This window comes from Hyaena hyaena, unplaced genomic scaffold (assembly GCF_003009895.1).
Source record: "Hyaena hyaena isolate Hyena2069 unplaced genomic scaffold, ASM300989v1 scaffold_414, whole genome shotgun sequence".
Taxonomy (NCBI): Eukaryota; Metazoa; Chordata; class Mammalia; order Carnivora; family Hyaenidae; genus Hyaena; species Hyaena hyaena.
The window spans coordinates 1,356,879-1,376,047 of NW_024081044.1; the positions used below are offsets into that span (position 1 = coordinate 1,356,879).

The 19,169-nt window shown below is 61.2% G+C and overlaps 2 protein-coding genes across 2 annotated transcripts in view; both read right to left on the reverse strand.

The window, feature by feature from the left end:
* Positions 1-2,561, reverse strand: part of NFIX (nuclear factor I X) — a 94,833-nt gene extending 92,272 nt beyond the window's left edge. The window contains exon 1 of the mRNA XM_039252265.1: positions 2,541-2,561. The gene's annotated coding sequence lies outside the window, so the exon portion shown is untranslated. The remainder of the gene's footprint in view (positions 1-2,540) is intronic.
* An 11,508-nt stretch (positions 2,562-14,069) lies between these two features.
* DAND5 (DAN domain BMP antagonist family member 5) lies at positions 14,070-18,012 on the reverse strand. Its single transcript, XM_039252286.1, has 2 exons — positions 17,686-18,012; positions 14,070-14,315 (listed from the first exon to the last, which is right to left on the reverse strand). The coding sequence occupies exons 1-2, from the start codon at positions 18,010-18,012 to the stop codon at positions 14,070-14,072; spliced, it is 573 nt and encodes a 190-aa protein (XP_039108217.1).
* Between the last annotated feature and the right edge of the window lie 1,157 nt (positions 18,013-19,169).

A 19,169-nucleotide genomic window follows, 5' to 3' on the forward strand; every position in this document is an offset into this window, starting at 1 on the left:
CAGTGCCTTTCCCCGCCAGGGCCCCGCTGCTCCAAGCTCGTTCCTGCTCAATCATTTATTGACTTTAAAATCGAAGCCAATTCTGGGTTGAAAAAAAGAAAAGGGAGAGAAAGAGAGGGAGGCCAGAGAGACAGAGAGAGTCCGAGACTCATGGGGAGGGGAGAAGCAGAGAAGGGGCCAGAACCAAAGTCAGAGACAGAGACAAGGAGAGACAGGAACAGTCAAAGATATAGAAGGACAGAGGCAGAGAGAGAGAGAGAGACAGAAAAGGGGCAGAGCAAGCCAGATATAGAGACAGAGACAGAGAAAAAGACAGAGACTGGCAGGGCAAATTATGGAAGCAGAAAGATTTGTAAAAACAGAGACGCTGGATCCAGGAGATGTGACTGTCGGGAGGGGCAGACCAGACCCCGCTGACCAGCTGACAGCAGCCGCCTGCATAGAGCTGAGGGGTGCACCCCAGAGACACCAAGCCCACTCCCCTCGCCATCCAGTCTGGCACCCTCAGGCCTGTGACACAGAGCTGAGCCCTTGCTCTCTTCTGGGGTATCATAGAGTCAAGCGCGGCCATGGCCCATGACCATGGTGTGCCCCAACCATTTCCTAGTCTCATCACCAGCGGATCGACTGGCATTTTCTCTCCCAGGGGCCCAAGCCCGAGCCAGGTCTCAGGGACCGGGCCAGGGTGCCGGCCGGTAGCTGGTGGGCAAGGAGATTCTCGACCATGGGGTCTCGATTCCACTAGGCCCCAAACCCCAGCGCGCACTTCAGCCAGACGGAGCCCCGGAGGCAGCCACAGCTCAGACCCCGCCGCGGGGACAGGGTTGTCATGCGGCCCAAGACAGAGCAATTGGCCAGTCAGAGGCACAGATGGGGGCCGGGGGTGCCCTCCTACTGCCACAGTGGCCAGAGTGCCTGCTCACACCTGCACGCACACTGTGATATGTACATGCGCGTGTGCACCTCACCAACACAACACCCAGTTTTGTACCGGAAAACCCGCTTCCTTGGGCCACACACATGTCCATACCATGCAGGCCGGCCCACCGCCAACCCATAGGAGCCACATGCAGACCCCAAGATTGACACATGCGTACACACTCGCATCTGTGGATACAGGAGTATGGTGCAGCCACGGCTGACACACAGCCCCTGACATGCTCTCTTGCCCCTTGCCGCTGCCACGGCCTGGTAGCAGCCATATTCACTTGGAGTCCCGCTCCCATCTGCGGGCACACTTGGCAGAAGGCTGGCAAGGCTCAGGCTGGGCAGAGGAGACAATTAGGACCCCAGGCCGGGCCTAAAGATTCCCCTCGCACACGCGGGCCTTGCTGGCAGCCAGGTCGAGGCAACCCCCAGGTGTCCCCTCTTCCGCGTCTGTGTTGCCAGCAGCGGCCTGGCCGGACCGGCAGTGCCGCCAGGGCCGCTTCGGGTCTCTGGACAGTGCTTGTGCCCTCTCGGAGCCCGGGGCCACCGCCCCGGGAAGGCGGAGTGGCAGGGAAGGCATCCCCCGTGCTTTTGCCGCGGAGCGCCGCGCAGGGAACTTCGCTGGAGGCGGGACGCGCTCTGCTCTCGCAGCGCGCCAAGGTCGCCTCCGTAGCGCCGGGGGCTGACCCGACGGCGTGGCCGCAGCACTGTCGGCCGCATCCGCGGCTGCCTCGCGCCCCTCCCGCCTCCGGGCAGCGGGACCGGATTGCACCCCCCCACCCCCGCCCCGGCCCGCCTGGTCCACCGCGCCGCAGCCGGGGTAGTTGGGGCCGGAAAGTTTGCGCCGAGGAAAGTTTGGGGCGGTGGGGGGGCCGCGGCTGCGACGTCCAGGGTCGGCCGAGAGGCGCGGCCCCGGCTGGCAGCGCGCCCGTCCCTCCCTCCCCTCCCCTAACCCTCCGAAATTTGGGAGCCCCGCCATTTTCTTAGCCCCGCTCCCATGTGAGGCCTGAACAAAGACTTTGGGGCGACGCCCGGGCCGCTCGGCCGGCCCCGGGCACCCCGGCTGCACGCAGGGGCCGCCGCCACGCATGCCGGCCGCTGCCACCCTCGGGAAAAGCTGCGCCCGCCGGGAGAGCGCCGCGGGACCCAGTCCCCGCTCTGCGCCCGCGGGACCACCCCCCTGCCACTCTGTCACCCCCGCAGCCACTGCCAGTGGCCACGCTGCCCGGCTGCACAGCACAGTCGCCCACAGGTCGGCGGGAGTCCACCGCACCCCAGTCGAGCGCGCGCGCGCACACACACACACACACACACACACACACACACATACACGCACTCCGGCTCCGCGCTCCAGGGGCAGCGCCACGCACGCAGCCGGCCTCCCCCAGAGCCCCCAACTGGAGTCCGCCCGGCGGCCAGGGTCGCACGCGCACCGTGACGCCCGCAGGCGTGCCGGGACTGCCCACAGCACGGCTTGCACCCTTCGGCCGCCCGCAGGCTCACTCCCCCCCCAACCCCGGCCGCCGCGCGCCCCCTCCGGCCGCCCGCCCGCCCGCCCGCCGGCCTCCTGCGCCCGCTCCCCTCCCCGGTCGCCCAGGGGCGGCGGCCGGTACCTGGGTGAGGCAGTACGGGGAGTACATAGCTGGGCGCCCGGGCGGGAGCGCGGCGGCCGGCCGCGGCGAGGGGAGGCCCGGCAGGCGGCGGCCGCGCTCGGGCTCCGGCTCCGGCTCGGCTCCTCCGGCCTCCGCCGCGCTGCGCCCGCCCGGCCCGCGGCCCCGCGCTCGCCGCTCGCAGGCTCGGCCCCGCCGGCTCCGGGGCCGCCGCCGCCGCCGCCGCCGCCGCAGCCGCCGCCGCCGCCGCCGCCGCCGCGCTCGCCGCTGCCTCTCGCGTCCGCTGCCGCCGCCGCCGCCGCGCGTCTACTCCATGCCGCCGCCGCTCGGCCGGTCACCCTCGCCCGCCGCCGCCGCCAACGCCGCCGCCGCCGCCGCGCTGTGAAAGTGAAAGTTTAGACAAAGTTTGGAAGCGGCGCACTCCGGGGAGAGGGAGCGGGCGGGCGGCGCGGGCGGGAGGAGGGGCGCGGGGAGGGGCGGGCAGGGCGGGGGAGCGGCGGCCGGCACGCACACACATACACACACACACACACACACACACACACACACACACACTCTCACACGCACACGCGCGCGCGCGGGGGCGCACACCGACACAGCCACCCCGACACGTGCTGGCCCGCGTTCCATCGCAGACACATGCTGACACACAGCAGGGTTCGGACCTGCCACACATGTCACGTACAGAACGCATTGCCACGCATTCCACGCTCCAACAACGAAGCACACACAGACCCCTACACATGCATGGCACAGACACACGCCCCCGGCACACCAGCCCACGACCCACACGCTGCTGGGCACCCAGGCCCACCATCACGTGACGATAACCTGCCCCCCACCACCGCGTTGCAATTACAAGCCATGTTTGGACAATTCAGCAAGGGCCTCACATGGGCACACACTGACCCACACCGCGACACACACACACACCGGTGCCTGCTGGCACATAGGGATTCACGCTGACACGCTGACAGGCATCATCACACAGCCACACTCTGACGCACTCCAGACATACAACTCCTATACATAGACACCCAAAGGCGCACACAGAGCCCCACCAAAACATCTTGGCAGCGTGGCGTTACAGAGGACACAGAGGGGCACGCAGAAGGACACTATGAAAAAGGAGATGTGCTAACACACTCTCACACAAACACACACCATCAGATACCTGGATACACATGCGGCATGACACAGTGAAGGAGCACCCTGACCCTGATACGAAGAGATACAAAGTGTCACTGAGGCAAAGTGACAGTGGCAGTCACAACCACACAGGGACATACAGGCCACGCACCGGTGCCCAGATGCACCCTTGGGCCTCGGGCACACTGACCGGTAGCCTTTCAGAGGATCACCCAGCCATGCACACGGGTGTGACCCAGGCCCCTCCCATACCCCACGTTTACGGCGCTATGAGAACACACACACACACACACACACGCACACACACACTTGTACTTGGATCTGATCATGGACATACACAGATCTAGCAGATGCTGCAGAGCCCAACCCGCAGGGTCAGACATGGACATGGACTCCCACCCCCACTGCCCTGCCATGAGACTCCAGTCTCTCGTGCAGGCCGCTGACCCCCCATGTCCAGAGCAGAAAGGAATGGAGGCAGAAGTTGGTGCTGAGGACCCTAGTGTGGGGGCAGGGGTAGCCCTTAGGTGACCCCCAAGGTGGGCGGGGGGGCGGTGCCTGCAGTCCCCTGGGCAGCTCCTGCCTAGACAAAGCTCGCTCCTGCTGCCAGGTGCAGCCAACACCTTCTTGGCCTCCTGGGCCAAGAAGCTGTGGCAATTCTAAGCCATGCATTGTCTGCTGGAGGGGTGTTGGTGCCCAGGTGGGTGCGTGTGTGTGTGTGTGTGTGTGCAGGGCTGGCTGTGCGGGGGCTCCCATGGCTGTGCCCATTGGGTACCTGCAAGAATGCACAAGCGTGTGTGTGTGTGTGAGAGAGAGAGAGAGAGTGCACACCTGAGGGAGTGTGCTCCTGGTGCCATTACATCACTGAGGCAGGGTGACTAGAGTAGTGTCCTCAAGTGTCTGGGTGTCCCCTGGGGGAAAGAGACACAGGTCCACATACATCCAGGAGTCTCTTTGTGTGGACCTGGGTTACATAGTGGTGGGTCCCTCCCGGGGCGGGGGGGTGTCTGCCGGGCCCTGTGCCAAGCGCTGGGGACATCATGGGGAACAAGACAGAAGAGCCTACCCTCAGGGGGCTGACATTCTAGAGGGGGTTGGGTGTAGATGGGATCTGGGTTCGATACCACTGAGGGAACAGACACGCATGTCTCAAGCCACCCACAGTGCGTGTGCACCAGCTGTGAGGGTCTCTCTGTCAGAAAGTCCCAGTGTGTGTGATGAGTGGCAGGGATATGAGTCCGTGTGTCCCCAGAGTAGGTGTAGCCAAGTAGGCAGGTGGGCGAGGGTCCCAGTGAATCTGTCTGTGATCAGGGTATGTTGGGGGGGAAAGTGTTAATGGGTGTTACAAGGAGTGTGTTTCTGTAGGGTGCTCTCTGTGGGTCTGGGGCAGTGACGAGGGTCTGTGTGAGTATGTGTGTGTGTGTGTGTGTGTGGTGTGTCAGGGAGGGAGGGCTCTGTGCACCTGACGATGTGTCTGGTACATGTGTCTGTCACTCAGTGCTTCCGGGGCTCTGTCCCTAGAATCCTGCAGGTCCACATGGCCTCCCCCGCTATGCTGCAGCCACTGCCAATGCAAGGCCGTGGCAGAGGGAATCGATACGTCCTTAAAAATTCAAGGGCTTCTCGTAAACAGAAACTTTTAACACCGTTTAAAGTTTCAGGGCCATTGCTGCTGCTGCTGCTCCTCCCCAGTACCGCTGCAGGAGGAATGCGGCGGGGGGGGGGGGGGTCCATGAGCAATGGTTTGGAGAGAAGGGGCCGGGCTGCAAGATGCATGGGGGACGGGGTGGGGGTGGGGGCTGCGAGGGGCTGAAAGAAGAGACAGGAAAGGGATTTAGAGATCAAGGGGGCCCTCGGCCTGGATGGTTCAGGGAAGAAATTGAGAGGGTTGGGGTGTCTGGGACCTTCGATGGAGCCGGAGGCTTGGGGGCATCCTGAGAGCCAGGCAGACCCTCCTGGCCCCTCTGCAGATGGCCCCAAACCTACGAAGTGCTTGAACCAGTATACCCACACTCATACCACAATTCCACTTGCGCGTGCGCGCGTGCACACACACACACACACACACAGCATCCATATACACACATATAGGACATCCTTCCATTGAGACACACACAGAGGACTCCCATCCTTTCATTCAGACAGACAGACAGACACACACACACACACACAGAGACAACACCCAAAATCTATTCATGCATTCAGACACACACACACACACACAGGACATCCATCCTTCCATTTGCACACACACACACACACACACACACAAATGCAACATCCAGACACACACACAACACCCCTCTTTCCATTCATAAACACCAATACCCAGTCTTCCACTCACACACACAGTCACACCACTGTGTGCACCTCCGCACGCCCGCCTCCATATACGGTCACAAACGACACCCATTCGTGTTCACATACCTGCCTTGTGTTCATGCACATGTCTGTACTCAGAATTCTCCACATATGGAGACCACCTCTGCCTCCCACAACACCCCCACCCTGTACACACACACACACACACACACACACACACACACATCCCCTCTGCTCCCCTCTCCACAGCTGCTGGCTGGGAGGATTTCTATGAGGCAAGGGGCTGTGCTACAGGCCCCCCCCCCCCGGTCCCTCCACCCCTCCCCCCCAGAGCCCAGGTCTTAGGGCACACCTGGCCTTTGAGAATTCGCGGGGGAGGAGGGCGCTGCCAGGGGGCTGGGCACAGCTGGGATGCCACAGCTGGAATCCCCCACATTCCTCCCTGCCGGGACTGGCTGCAGCTGGCAGCAGGTGTGCTCTCACGATGCAGGTGTGTGGGGGGATGAGGAGGAGGGAGGACCGGGAACCAGGCCCATGGCATTACCTGGCCAGGATGCTGGGGGTGGGGGGCGGAGGGGAGGGCACTGAAACATCTGGGCGCTGGCAGCCATGCCCCGGGCCACCGCAGGCGGGGCCAGGCACTGCTGGGCTCCGGGGCAGCTGGGCAGGCCTCTGGGGATGTGGGGAAACATCTGGCACACAGCGTTAAGTGCCCTGCCAGTACATGGGTGCTGCCAGGGTCCAGGGAGAGGGGTGCTCCAGGCCTTCCCGACAGGACTAGGGCTCCCCCCTCTCCAAGAGGGCCTGACCTCTCCCCTGCCTGGCCCTGGGTTCCAGCTTCGTGCCTGCTGCCCTCAGCCCAGGCTGGGAGCCCCCTAAGGGGGCCTGAGCCTGAGGTACTATGGGCCCTGCTCCCAAGGCACACACACCTGGCCGGGCACCTGGAGCCACGTCTCACAAGGACACACAGGCAAACTCAGACACACAAAGATTCAGACCCTCCGCCTCCGGGCGAGGACATATAAAACACCGTAGCCACACACAGACACAGGATTGCCTAGAGATACTGTTGCACACCCTTCCGGAACAGCACACGCAGACGCACACGTAGCCACACACACAGAGAATCCCCCCAGACCTTCTCAGATCCACCCCCAGAGTAACACCAATCACACCCCAGTGACACACAAAGACCGTCACCATCACACAGAACCCACCCCCGAGACTCAAACATACACCAACTCGCAAAGCCGCACTGACACATGGGAGACATAGTGACAAAGCTCTCAGAGTCACACCGAGCCTAGTTACACGAGGTCACGCAGGGACCCAAAATCTCCCACGGGACAGACCCATGTGGTCATACACACCGATGCTCGCAAAATCACCCATAGATGTGACACCCACACACAGCCATACAAAGATACACAGGTCACACATATACACACACGGACACCAAGATACACAAGGTCACTTCTGATCGCGGATGGTCACATGTATAGATGGTGGGTCACAGCAACACCCAACCACACACACACATACACACACACACTCTGCATACACTCGTGCAGAGGCGAAGGGAAGGGATTGGGGAAATGTTTTATTTGCAGCCGGCGGGAGAGCCACCCCACCCGCCCTGGAAACCTACCCCGGGCTCCTGAATGGGGCCTCTGTACACTGCTGCCGTCACCACCCCGCTGACCCAGGGAGGAGGTGTCAGGGGGGTGAGGCTGGCTGTGCAGCGGGTCCCTAGCCAAGCCCCGGGGGCCACCCGGCCACACACCAGGGCCCCGGGCCGGAGTCCCCCAGACCAAAGGACCCCTCCCCACACCCATCCCTGATGCATCTGTAGGCCACTCCCCAAACCCAGTCTGCACGTCCAAGACAGATCAGCTAGTGGCTGTGTCTCCGGGTGTCCCTGCCTCAGGCCCATGTGCGTCCCCAGCCCCTGGGCAGCTGCCAGTCTCATGCTACAAGGACCCTTGCTCCAGCCTTAAGGTATGACAGCACGGCTGTCTGCGACGGCATGGCTGAGGAGGTGACAGTGTAGTGTGTGTGACAGTGTAGCTGGGCTCCCTGTCGCAGCCTGGGGAAGGGGGTGGGGCACTCAGAGCCCCCTGGCTCATGTCATCACACACACTGTCACACGCATAGTGTCACTGTCACACCTCCGATCGCACAGCCACGCACACAGCCACACTATCTCATCCGCAGTCACACTGTCACACACGACCACACTGTCACACATGCTGTCGCACATAGTTATGCTGTCACACCTTCAACCACACACAGAGCCACACTGTCACACCTTCAACCAGCGACACTGTCTGTCACACCCTCAGCCACGCTGTTACACACAGAAATACCATCACCCCCTCAACAATCCTGGTCACACACGCCTTCGGCCACATGGTCTCATGTGTCCTCACAGTTAGCCTGACACGCTGACCCTCGCACTACATCAGTGTCACACTGACCAGCAGAGGCACACTGACATACTGGGTCGGGTCCCCCTGCAGCTGCAGTGGCCACGTGGCCACGAGGAGTCACCCCCCCATCCCACCCTCGTCACAAGGAAGGGAAACCGCTCTGATCACTTCATCCCCAGGGGGTGGCGCATTGCTGTCCCTCAATCAATGTTTGAACCAAACTCGTCCCTCCGACAACAGGACAAACGCCCTCGCTGCCGTGGCGTCACAGAGCGGACCGCTGGCAGGTACGGGCCACCGCAGAACTGCTCAGGGGCACTCTGACGGCACACACTCAATGCCTCACTACTGCAGGTGACAGGCGCACATCTCACACACAACACCCAGAGTCCCCGGACGGAGCTACAAAGAAACAGTGGGTGACAGCCGCCACCACTGCTACCAGAACATCCTGTCATACAACAGCCTCTCTCCCCAGTGCCTGTCACAACATTGAGACAGCCCCTTAGCTGTCCCAACCAGCAGCCAAGCATCCTGACATGGCCCCCACGACAGTCACCAGGACACCCCCCAGCCTCTCAAGTCGTGGAGTCGGACTGGGCCTACCCTGCCCCCCACTGCAGCCAGTGTGTGGAGAGCTGGGGGGGGTGGCTAATGGACTCGCAGCTGTAGGTGGTGGGTGTCGCCCCCCCATTCATGAATATTCATCAGCTGGGGCACTCCCGGACCTGTGGGGAGTCGGAGGTCCCAAGCAGCTGGGCACCCCCTTCTGTGCCAGGAGGCTCTCAGGTGGGGGGGAGGGCGCAGCCAAGCCCCAGCAGTCCTCAGAGCTCACCTCCCGTTCCACACATAAACACACGCAGATCTGTGAGCCAGAACCCCAGACACAGACAACAGCCCTGCAGACCCAAACCACGCCCAACAACAAGGCCATCCCCCCCGCCCCCCCCCCACACCCAGACATGCAAATACGGGCACACGCACAACCACATGAACTCATGGTCACAAACATGCAATCACAGAATCACATCCAAAGCAGAGACATCACCACTTACATGCACACACGCACACGGTATGCAAATGCAGGGGTGCACAGCCACACAACCACAAATGCACAGATACACCATCACACCTACACTACACAGACACTGTCACATATAGGCTTTTATCACACACGTGAAATGCACACACACATACACATAGGCGTGCCATCACCTCCAAAGCACAAGCTACTTCCCATCAAAATACCCACGTAAGTGTGCAAACATGGGCCCACATGTCCGCACATATAGTCCCACTGACTTTCAAATGCAAACTCACAGACACACAACCACCCCCAAAGGGCAACTTCGTGGACCAGGTCTCTCTCTCTCTCTCTCTCTGTCTCTCCCCCTCGCTCGCTCTCTCTCACACGCACGCACGCACCCACTACAATCTCTCTGCCCACCCCTGCCCGCTTAAAGAAGGGGAAACTGAGGCATTGAGTTCCTGAAGGCCCCGTAGAGGACGGGCCCCTCCGGACTCCCGTCAGAGGCTGCGGCCGGGCGCCCCCTGCTGGCCTGGTCCCTTCAAGAGCGCGCGGGGCGGCGGCGCGCGGGGCGGGCACGCGCCTGACGTAACCATGGCATCCTCTTGGCACGCGCGGCCCGCGCGCGGGGAGGGCGGGGCGGGCGCGTTGCCATGGCGCCGACGGGCCGCGTGAATGGGGCATTGTTCGTCGCGGCGCCCGGGCCGGGCTGTCCAGGACCCACCCGGACCCACCCGGTCCGGCAGAGACCAGGAGACGGGGCGGGGGAAGACCGGACAGGGAGAGAGATGGAAAGACAGGGAAAGACAAGAGGTAGGGAGAGACAGAGCTGTAGACGGGAAAAGAAAGAAGAGAAGAGGGAGAGAGAGATGCGGAAAGACAGAGAGATGAACTGGAGAGACCTGCGAGATGGAAAGAAATGCACAAACGAGGAAGGACGGACAGAAGAGGGCCAAGGAGAGGCAGAGGAGGGGATCGAGATGGAAGACGCAGGCTGGGTGGGAAACAGAGGCCCACTGTGCGCAGCGCCGTGCCTTGCAACAGGAGGAGGCAGAGGACCAGGACCCCCCAGACAAAGTCGGAGATGCCGAGAGGTGGGCAGCCAGCCAGATGGAGGGTCGGAGAGACCCAGGAAGGAAATAAAGGGGAATGCTCCGAGGGTCTCTGGTCCCACCCACCTCAGTCCCTTCTCCACTCCCTTTATTTATTTATGTTTCCCGTTCCCCTTAGAGCACTCGCCTTCCCCCGCTTGACACTCTCAGAAGTGTCCTCTGTCCTGCACATCTTCACACACCATCAACACAGAGATCCAGTCCTTGGGGACACTGCCCCAGACACTCCGAGATCCCTTCGTGAACACAGTGACACCTACGGAGGTACTCACAGACCCCCCCAGAGACACTCACAGTCATGGTTACGGTCAGACACACCCGTGACAGGGCCTCCTACCCGACGCCAGTGAGACGGTCACACGTACAGTTCCATAGATGCACCATCAGGCAAGGACCCTACCAGACATGTGTTCCTAGTCACATATGGCCACACATCACCACACGGGCTCACACTCCAGGGAACGCTGTCATACATGCCCACCCTAGACACAGAGTCTCCCTGCATTCTCTCGCACCTGCACATGTCTCCCTACATTCATTGACACCTTCACCGGCACACATGTGCCTTCCCCCTGGTCTGACTCGCTGACTGGCTCCCTGTCCCCTGCTCCAGGTTGGGGGGGGGGGGAGGAGGTCTGTGGGGGCTGCTGGGTCCAGTTCTCCATGTTTGACACACAGACATCTGTCATCAGTGGAGACAGACTGGGAAGGAGAGGGAAGGAAGTGAAGCCCCACCTCACTCTGTCTCAAAGAGCTGGGTCAAGCCAGGCCGGGGTGTTCCCCTGCTCCGGGCTAGCTGGGTCAATTTGGCCCAAACCTAGGCCAAGGGTGTCCCCTGGTGGCCATGTGTGGTCTCTGCACCCATCACGTGCGGAGATGGTGGGCGGCCAATGGGCCAGGCGGAATAGAAGGGCGAGAGGACAGGCCCAGGCTTAGCACAGAGCCAGGACACTGAACGCCAGGGGCCAGAAGTGGGAACCCAGACCCAGAAATGAGAGCTTGAAATCCAGATCCCGGTTTTCAGAACCAGATCTCAAAATCCAGAATCTGAACCTAGATTCCCAGATACCAAGATCTAGAATCCAAGATCCGAGAACTCAGCTTCCGGAATTTAAAATCCGGGTCCAAGTGCCCAGAATCTAGAATCCAAAAATCCTTAACTTCCAGAATCTAAAGCCAAGGACCCAGGATCCAGATCCAAGAACCCAGAGTCCAGAGCCAACCCCTGCCTTCCCCAAGCCCTCCCACCCCCACATTAGACCCTGGACTGCAGAGGTTGTTGAGGGCGGGGACACACTGAAGGGACACAAGAGGGGCCCTGCAGGGACTGCACAGAGCCCCTCCCAGCTGCTGTCCCTGCGTGTTGACACACACACGCTTCAGCAGGGTCTTGCAGACCCGCACCCCAACACACACAGCCATCACATGCACACAGCACCACACAATGCAGATACACATGTACCGCCGCACACTTACAGCGTGACACGCAACGTCACCTAAAGAAAGCCCCTCTCCCCAGCACGTGGACACATGTGCATCCGTGGCCCCCATCCAGCCTCAGAGCGAGCCCCGGCCCCCACCCATCCCACCGCGCGCACACAGCACCACACCCGGAGATATTACAAAACCCCAGGACACCTCGGGTTCTGTGCCCCCCGCATCCAGACACACACAGGATTGTGGAGGCTGGCGCAGGCGTTCACACAGGCGCGCACATGCACACACGCACGCATGCACGCACACACACTCCCCCAAGCGTGGAGGAGCCCCGTGCCTTGGCAGCGATGCAGCCCCTGGGAACGGGACCCCCGGGACGGGCCTTGTCGGGCACCCCCGTGCCCACCCCAGCCCTCCCCTGCCTGGCCGGCTGGCGGGCTTTAATACAGATGCCAAACTCATAATTGTAACTGAGGGTGACAGGGTCACCTTGAGCCCCAGATGCTCGCGTGGTGACAGATGGCGTTGGCAAACCTGATTAGCGGCCCCTGTGCCAGCGCCTGTGGCACCTGCATCCCTGGCCCCTCCCCCGCTCCCCCAGCACTCATTACCCACCCATTACTGAGCCTGGGGGGCGGGGGTGGGGGGCGGCTGGCACTGCCCAGGAGGGGGCAGGGACTCCGGGGGCCCCCTGGCACCAAGGTTCCCAGCTGGCTCCCCGGCTGGCAGGAGGTGGGCACAGCTGAAGTGGGGGGGGGGAGTCAGGCGCCTCGCGCCTGCCAGAGCGAGGGGTGCCCGCGGTGCCAGGGCTGAGCTGCCCACTCGGACTCTGCCTGGGGTTTGGCACAGAAGCCTGCAGGGAGGAGGGGGAGGGCGCCCCCTGTGGGCCCCTGCTGACCCTCCCCCCACCCCCCAGGGCCCTTGAAGCAGGGCCTTGGGAGCTGGCTGCCCGGCCTGTTCCCACCCCTCTGTGCAGGCCTGTGGGGTCAGAGGTCACAGGCTCCCACGCCCTGCTGGCCCATCTGTTTCCTCGGGTCCCCTCCTTCTGCTCCCCTCACCTGGGGCCTTCCTTCCTGAGGCAGGAAGAGGGCTGAGAGGGCCCTGGCCGCCACTCCCCCCCGCGCCCCGCCCCACGCTCCGGGGGGCATTTGGAGGCAACCCTGACAGCGCCACATGTCCCTGCGTCTGTGCCAGACGCTCCCATCTGCTAGGGCCCTGGTTCCAGCGGCCCAAGCCAGGCTGCCCTCCTGCGCGCAGACCCTGTGCCGGGCTAAGGAGGGAACGCCCCAACCCAGGGCCACCCGCTCCCGCTCCCCGGGAGCCCCGGTGGGAGGAACGCGCGCGCGCGCACACACGCACACGCACGCACGCACGCACGACTGGGCTTGGCCAACCTTTATGGTTCCTGTTTAATCCCACACTGTGCGTGGGGCTGTGTGGAAACCCGAGGGGGCGGGGCAGGAGGGGCACTGCCTCTGACTCGGGGTGGGGGCGCCCAAGTCTCCCCCAGCCGCTACGTCTGCCTCCCTGCCTTGGTTTCTTGGGGTCCCCAGGACGGGGTCACCCCTGTGTCTCCTGGTCTGCGCGGGGCCATCGGTCCTCCCTGTGGCTGGGAGTGTGTCTTTCCTTCCACCAGAGGCAGAGGTCCAGCCTGGTGGTTAACACTGGGTGCCGCACCACCGAGGATGCGAATGCCACCTCTGCCACTTACTGCTGTGGGACCTGAGCGGGTGGCTCTGCCTCTTAGCACCTCAGTGTCCTTCTCTAAAATAGGGTGATTCTAACCCCCGTCTGGTTGGGCCGCTCCGAGGATGACACGAGTTAGTGTGTGTCCAGTGTTGACTACAGGGCCTGGCACGCAGTGCTGTGATTATGAGCAGCCCACCCACAAGTGCGGTGTGTCTGGTTTCCCCGGGAGCAGGGCAGGGACTCTGGAGCCCTGTCTGGGTGTCCTTTGTGTCCCTGGTCTCTTGACCCAGCGTACACGATCCTTCCGGGCACGTCTGCCCTCGTCTCCAAGGTGCGCACATCTGTGTGTCCATCCATCGGGCTCAGATCACGCCTTTGGGCTGCACTGACACCCTTCGACCAGCACGGTGGACGTCTTCACCCGCCGACGGGAGCCTGGGCTGCTCGCCCGACACCACAGGACCACAGGTGTCCAGCGCTTCCGAGCGGGCACACAGCTGTTGCAAAGGATGAGTGGGGTGGGGTCCAAGCTGGGGACGTAGAGGGAGGAGCAGTGGCCAAAGCAGAGGTGATTGCGGAGGCGAACTGCGGTGCAGCCGGGCTGGGAGACCACCTGGGGCAGGGAGAGCAAGGCCAGTGGAGTATAGGGCCAGACTGGTGACAGTAATCTCCCACCTACCCACCCCCATCCCCCCACTGTGAGAGGCCCGGATTCAGATCCTGACTGCCACCTGCTGGCTGTGTGACTTGGGGCAGGCCACCCAGCCTCTCTGGTTCTGTTTCCTTACCTGTAAAATTATGGAGGTTCAACCAGGAAAAAGAGAAATCAACCTACCCTTTCTTTTTGTTTAATGCTTATTTATTTTTGAGAGACAGAGTATGAGTGGGGGAGGGTCAGAGAGAGAGGGAGACACAGAATCTGAAGCAGGCTCCAGGCCCTGAGCTGTCAGCACAGAGCCTGATGCGGGGCTCGAACTCTTGGACAGTGAGATCATGACCGGAGCCAGACACTTAACTGACTGAGCCACTCAGGGGCCCCAATCTGCCCTTTGAACAGAAAGGATTATTACAGGGAAGGGCTGCTTCTCCCAAGCAGAAAACGACGATGAGGTAGCCTGGGGAGTGACATCAGTAAGAATCTGCTGTCACCTCTACGGGTAAGAGATTGCAGGGGGGCGCCTGGGTGACTTAGTCGGTTGAGTGTCCGACTTTCGCTTAGGTCATGATCTCGCGGTTCGTGGGTTCAGGCCCCGCGTCGGGCTCTGTGCTGACTGCCAGCTCAGAGCCTGGGGCCTGTTTCGGATGCTGTGTCTCCCTCTCTCTGACCCTCCCCTGCTCATGCTGTCTCTCTCTCTCTCCTAGAAATAAATAAAAATATTAAAAAAAAAAAAAGAGATTGCAGGAAGGGGTAGTATTACAGGAGCAGGGTGGGGGGTGACAGGGGGGAGGGGTAAACAGAAAGCCCTTAGCCCCTTGCCTAGCACACAGTAAGCACTCAATTAAAGTTCCTCCTATGGGGCCCGCTGGGTGGCTCAGTGAAGCATCTGCCTTCGGCTCAGGTCATGATCTCACAGTTTGTGAGTTTGAGCCCTGCTTTGGGTGAGTCCCACTTCTATCCCACGCTCTCTCTCTCTCGCTCTCTCTCTCTCTCTCTCTCTGCCCCTTGCTCACTTGCACCCTGCATCCTCTCTCTCAAAAGAAAAAATTCTGGGGCGCCTGGGTGGCTCAGTCGGTTAAGCGTCCACCTTCGGCTCAGGTCATGATCTCACGGTTCATGGGTTCGAGCCCTGCGTCGGGCTCTGTGCTGACAGCTCAGAGCCTGGAGCCTGCTTCGGATTCTGTGTCTCCGTCTCTCTCTGACCCTCCCCTGCTCACGCTGTCTCTTTCTCAAAAATAAATTAAAAAAAAAAAAAAGAGAAAGAAAAAATTCCTCCTATGATCCCCTCCAAGTAAGTGGCTCTATCAACTCACCCCAGATCACGGCCCTTCTCTGTTTAAACCCTGCGTTCCTGGCACCCTGCGACCCGCGTCGTCCTCACGCTGCCCCGGCCGCCCGGCCTCTTCCCTGTTCCTCCAGCGCACCGACCCCATGCCCACCTCTGGCCCGTGCCCTTGCCGTGCCCTCCACCTGCGTCCATTCCAGCGCATCTTTCCTCAGAAACATCCTCAAAGGAAATGTCCCCACCTGGTGGCCTCTCTCCTGGGGCTCAGAGTCATTTATAGTTCTGTCTCTCTTCTTTTCATGTTCCTCTCCTGGAATATAAGCTGCCTTGCTTGTGGCTGTAGCCTCAGCAGGTGCACAGAGCAAAAGCGAACACTTACTGAGCCCCAACACCGTGCTGGGCCCCCCGCTTCTCACGTTAGGTGAGCTCGCTCCTCCCACAGTGCCACAAGCTGGGGCCATCATTCTCCTCATTTACAGACGAGGGACCCCAAGGCTCAGAGGAGTCCGCACCTAAGTCCACACAGCTGCCGCAGGGGCTGCCGGCCCCGAGAACACCTTTGTGCCACCCCTGGGCAGTTGGCTCCCAGGTGGCGGGGGGGAGGCTGTGCTGGGCGCAGGCAAGGTAGCTGGTCCAAGCCCATGCGATCGCCACCACGTCACCTGGGCTCAGTGAAAGTTGGCTGAATGAATAACGAGCGAAGGGGGCTTGGGAACTGACACCCCGCTGGGCATCGTTCCAAGCACCGTGCGTGCGTTCACATCTGTCGTGAAGTCTGTTTTGCCAAGAAAGGAAACGAGGCTCAGAGACGGGAAGCCACTTCCTCTGGGTCACACAGACACCATGAGTTAAGGCATAACTTGAAGCCAGGTACACGGGGCACCAAAGCCCGGGCTGTGAACACATGGTGTGACTTCCCCCAGCTGTTACAGAGCACTGACGGAATGCCCATAACCATACCTGTCCCGTTCTGATGCCCATTAGCCCTTAGGAGGGAGGCACGGGTATTCATTTAGTCACTTATTCATTCAACAAACACTGAGTGCCCGTTGCCTGCCTGTTTCTGTTCACAGGCCTGCGGATGGACATACAGAAGCAAACAAGGCATAATAATCCCTTCTCGGGGCCCCTGGGTGGCTTAGTCAGTTAAGTGTCCGACTTTCACTTAGGTCATGATCTCACGGTTCGTGGGTTCGAGCCCCGCATTGGGCTCTGCGCTGACAGCCAGTTCAAAGCCTGGAGCCTGTTTCCAATTCTGTGTCTCCCTCTCTCTCTGACCCTCCCCTGCTCACGCTGTCTCTCTCTCTCTCCTAGAAATAAAAATAAAACATTAAAAAAAAGAATAATCCCTTCTCTGCTGGAGCAGACATCCTAGTGAGGGAAACATGGTAAATGCAATTACAAAACCCCTTTTACATGTTAGGTGGTGAGGTGTACTTCAGTGAGCAATAAAGCAGGAAAGAGGGAGCATGTTTAAATTATGCCTGAGCAAAAACCTGAAGGAGGGGAGAGAAGGAGCCACGGAATATCTGGGGGTGGAGGGGTGGCATGGTAGAGTCAAAGAGAGCAGCCAGTGCAAAGGCCCTGAGGTAGATGTAACATCCGTGTGTCCGAAAAAAAGCAGGGTGGCTGGTGTGGCAGGCAGGAGTGAAGTAGGTGAGGAGGCGAGCAGGAGGAGGCGAGGTCGGGGAGGTGCCAGGCAGAGAGAGCGGGGCCCTGTGGGCCCCGGGAAGGACATGGGTTTGCTTTGACTGGAGTGGGAGCCATGGAGGGTTCTAGGTGGAGGAAGGAGGGAATCTGACTCAAGTATTGACAGGTGCCCTCTGGCCACTAAATGGAAAAACAGACCTGGGGGGAAGGCAGCTATGGGGGGGTGGTTATAGAAGGAGGTAACTGCATGGTGGGGGAGGAAAGGCTTATTTATGCCTCATAAGGGAGGAAACAGGATAAGGGACATTTCGATGGAAGGCGCGCGGCCGGACCCCAGATCTGCGTAGGACCACAGTCTGTGCTCCCTGCCCTTCTCCCTGCCGCCCTCACCTGAGTGAACGGCACAGCCCTGCACCTCTCCCGGGTCACTTCGTGTGGGTCCAGCGGCAGAGACACGGGGGGGGCCGCCTCCGGCCCGTGCTGCGGGCTGCCTCTCCCCAGCCGGCCAGTTTTCTGCAGGTGCAAGAAGGTGTTCCAGCTGCTGAGGGCAGAGGGCTGTGCCTGGGAGCCTGGGGCCCCTCGGCCCTGAGCCCCGGGCTGATTGGGGGCAGCCCAGAGCCGAGATGGGGGACCCTGGGGCCCAGGCCTCCCAGAGCCCGTGGGCAGGTGGGCCCCACTGAGCAGGCTCAGGAGAGCTATCAGCCGGCGGAGAAACATCTGTCCGTCTGTCAGTCCGGGACTGGGCTCAGGGTCCTGGGCAGTCGACCCTGCTGTCTGGTGGGTGGAATCTAGGCCCTTCGGACCCGCTTTAAATGGCTTTCCCCCCAACTTCCGCAAACCCACAGCGGGAAGGAAAATAAACTGAGGCCTGCTGGGTTCCCACCCCTCCCCCCACCCAGCCTGGCAGGGATGGAGGGGGGCGGGTCTGCGGGTGTGTGGGCCACCGGAGACTGGGAAAGGCAAGTCTGGAAACAGGGGCTCGGCGGGGGGGGGGGGGGGGGGACACCCATCCATTCAGCAAAATCGGACACTTCCAGCCAGGCTCCTTGGGTTTCAGCCCCAGCATTGCAACTTTTTGGCTGTGCAACCTCTGTCAAGTCCCTTGACCACTCTGGGGCTCAGCGTGCTCTTCTGTGCTGGGGATGTAAATAGTATGTTATGAACTCTCCCTGACTGGTGGGGTGGTTCCCAGGACTCGAAATAATTTATGTAAGCAGCTTAGAATAGAGGCTGATACACAGTAAACTATGACTAACATCATTATAACTGTTTTTCCTTTAGCACCTATCAGAGGCCAGGAATGTTCCCCAGCCCAGGGGACTCGGGGCGGGGCAAGACTAGAAATGGGTTCTCTCTGTGGATTCGACACTGAGGTGCAGAAAACAGGCAATACAAGATAAGGTGATTTCAGGGTCTGAAGTGTTAGGTTATTTAAATAGGATGGGCCTTACAGGAGTCAGGGCGGGGACTGCTGCCCCCAGGGTGGTCAGAGAAGGCCTCCTGGAGGAGGTGGCATTTTTGCAGAGCCCTGTGTTGGTGTTGGAGGTGATGGGAACAGCCTGGCGGGGGGGCGGAGGCCAGAGCACATAAAGAGGGTGGGAGCCGTGTTCCAGGCTTTGGAGCTCCGGGGACGCCGGGGTGGGGGGCGGGCCCTGGCACCCCCGTGGCCCCCATTTCGCACCCAGGCGCGGAGCTGCGGGCGCAGGGGCCGTGAGAAGCGGCACAGCCAGGTGCTTCCCGCGCCCCGCGGAGCTGCGAGGTGCGACGGGGCGCGCTCGCCCTCTGGCGGCGGCTCTCGGGACTGCGCGGCAGCCGCGCCCAGGACATCTGCCTTTGGGATGCCCCCAGCGTGAGGTGCGAGGGTGCTCCCCACT

Bases quoted from the DNA above. Each gene is read 5' to 3' on its own strand.
- DAND5 (XM_039252286.1), bottom strand. From the start codon at position 18,012: ATGTTTCTCCGCCGGCTGATAGCTCTCCTGAGCCTGCTCAGTGGGGCC. The intron at 14,316-17,685 runs GTGAGGGCGGCA...TCCCTGCCCCAG, and splicing joins GGGCTGTGCCGTTCACTCAG to GTGGTCTCCCAGCCCGGCTG.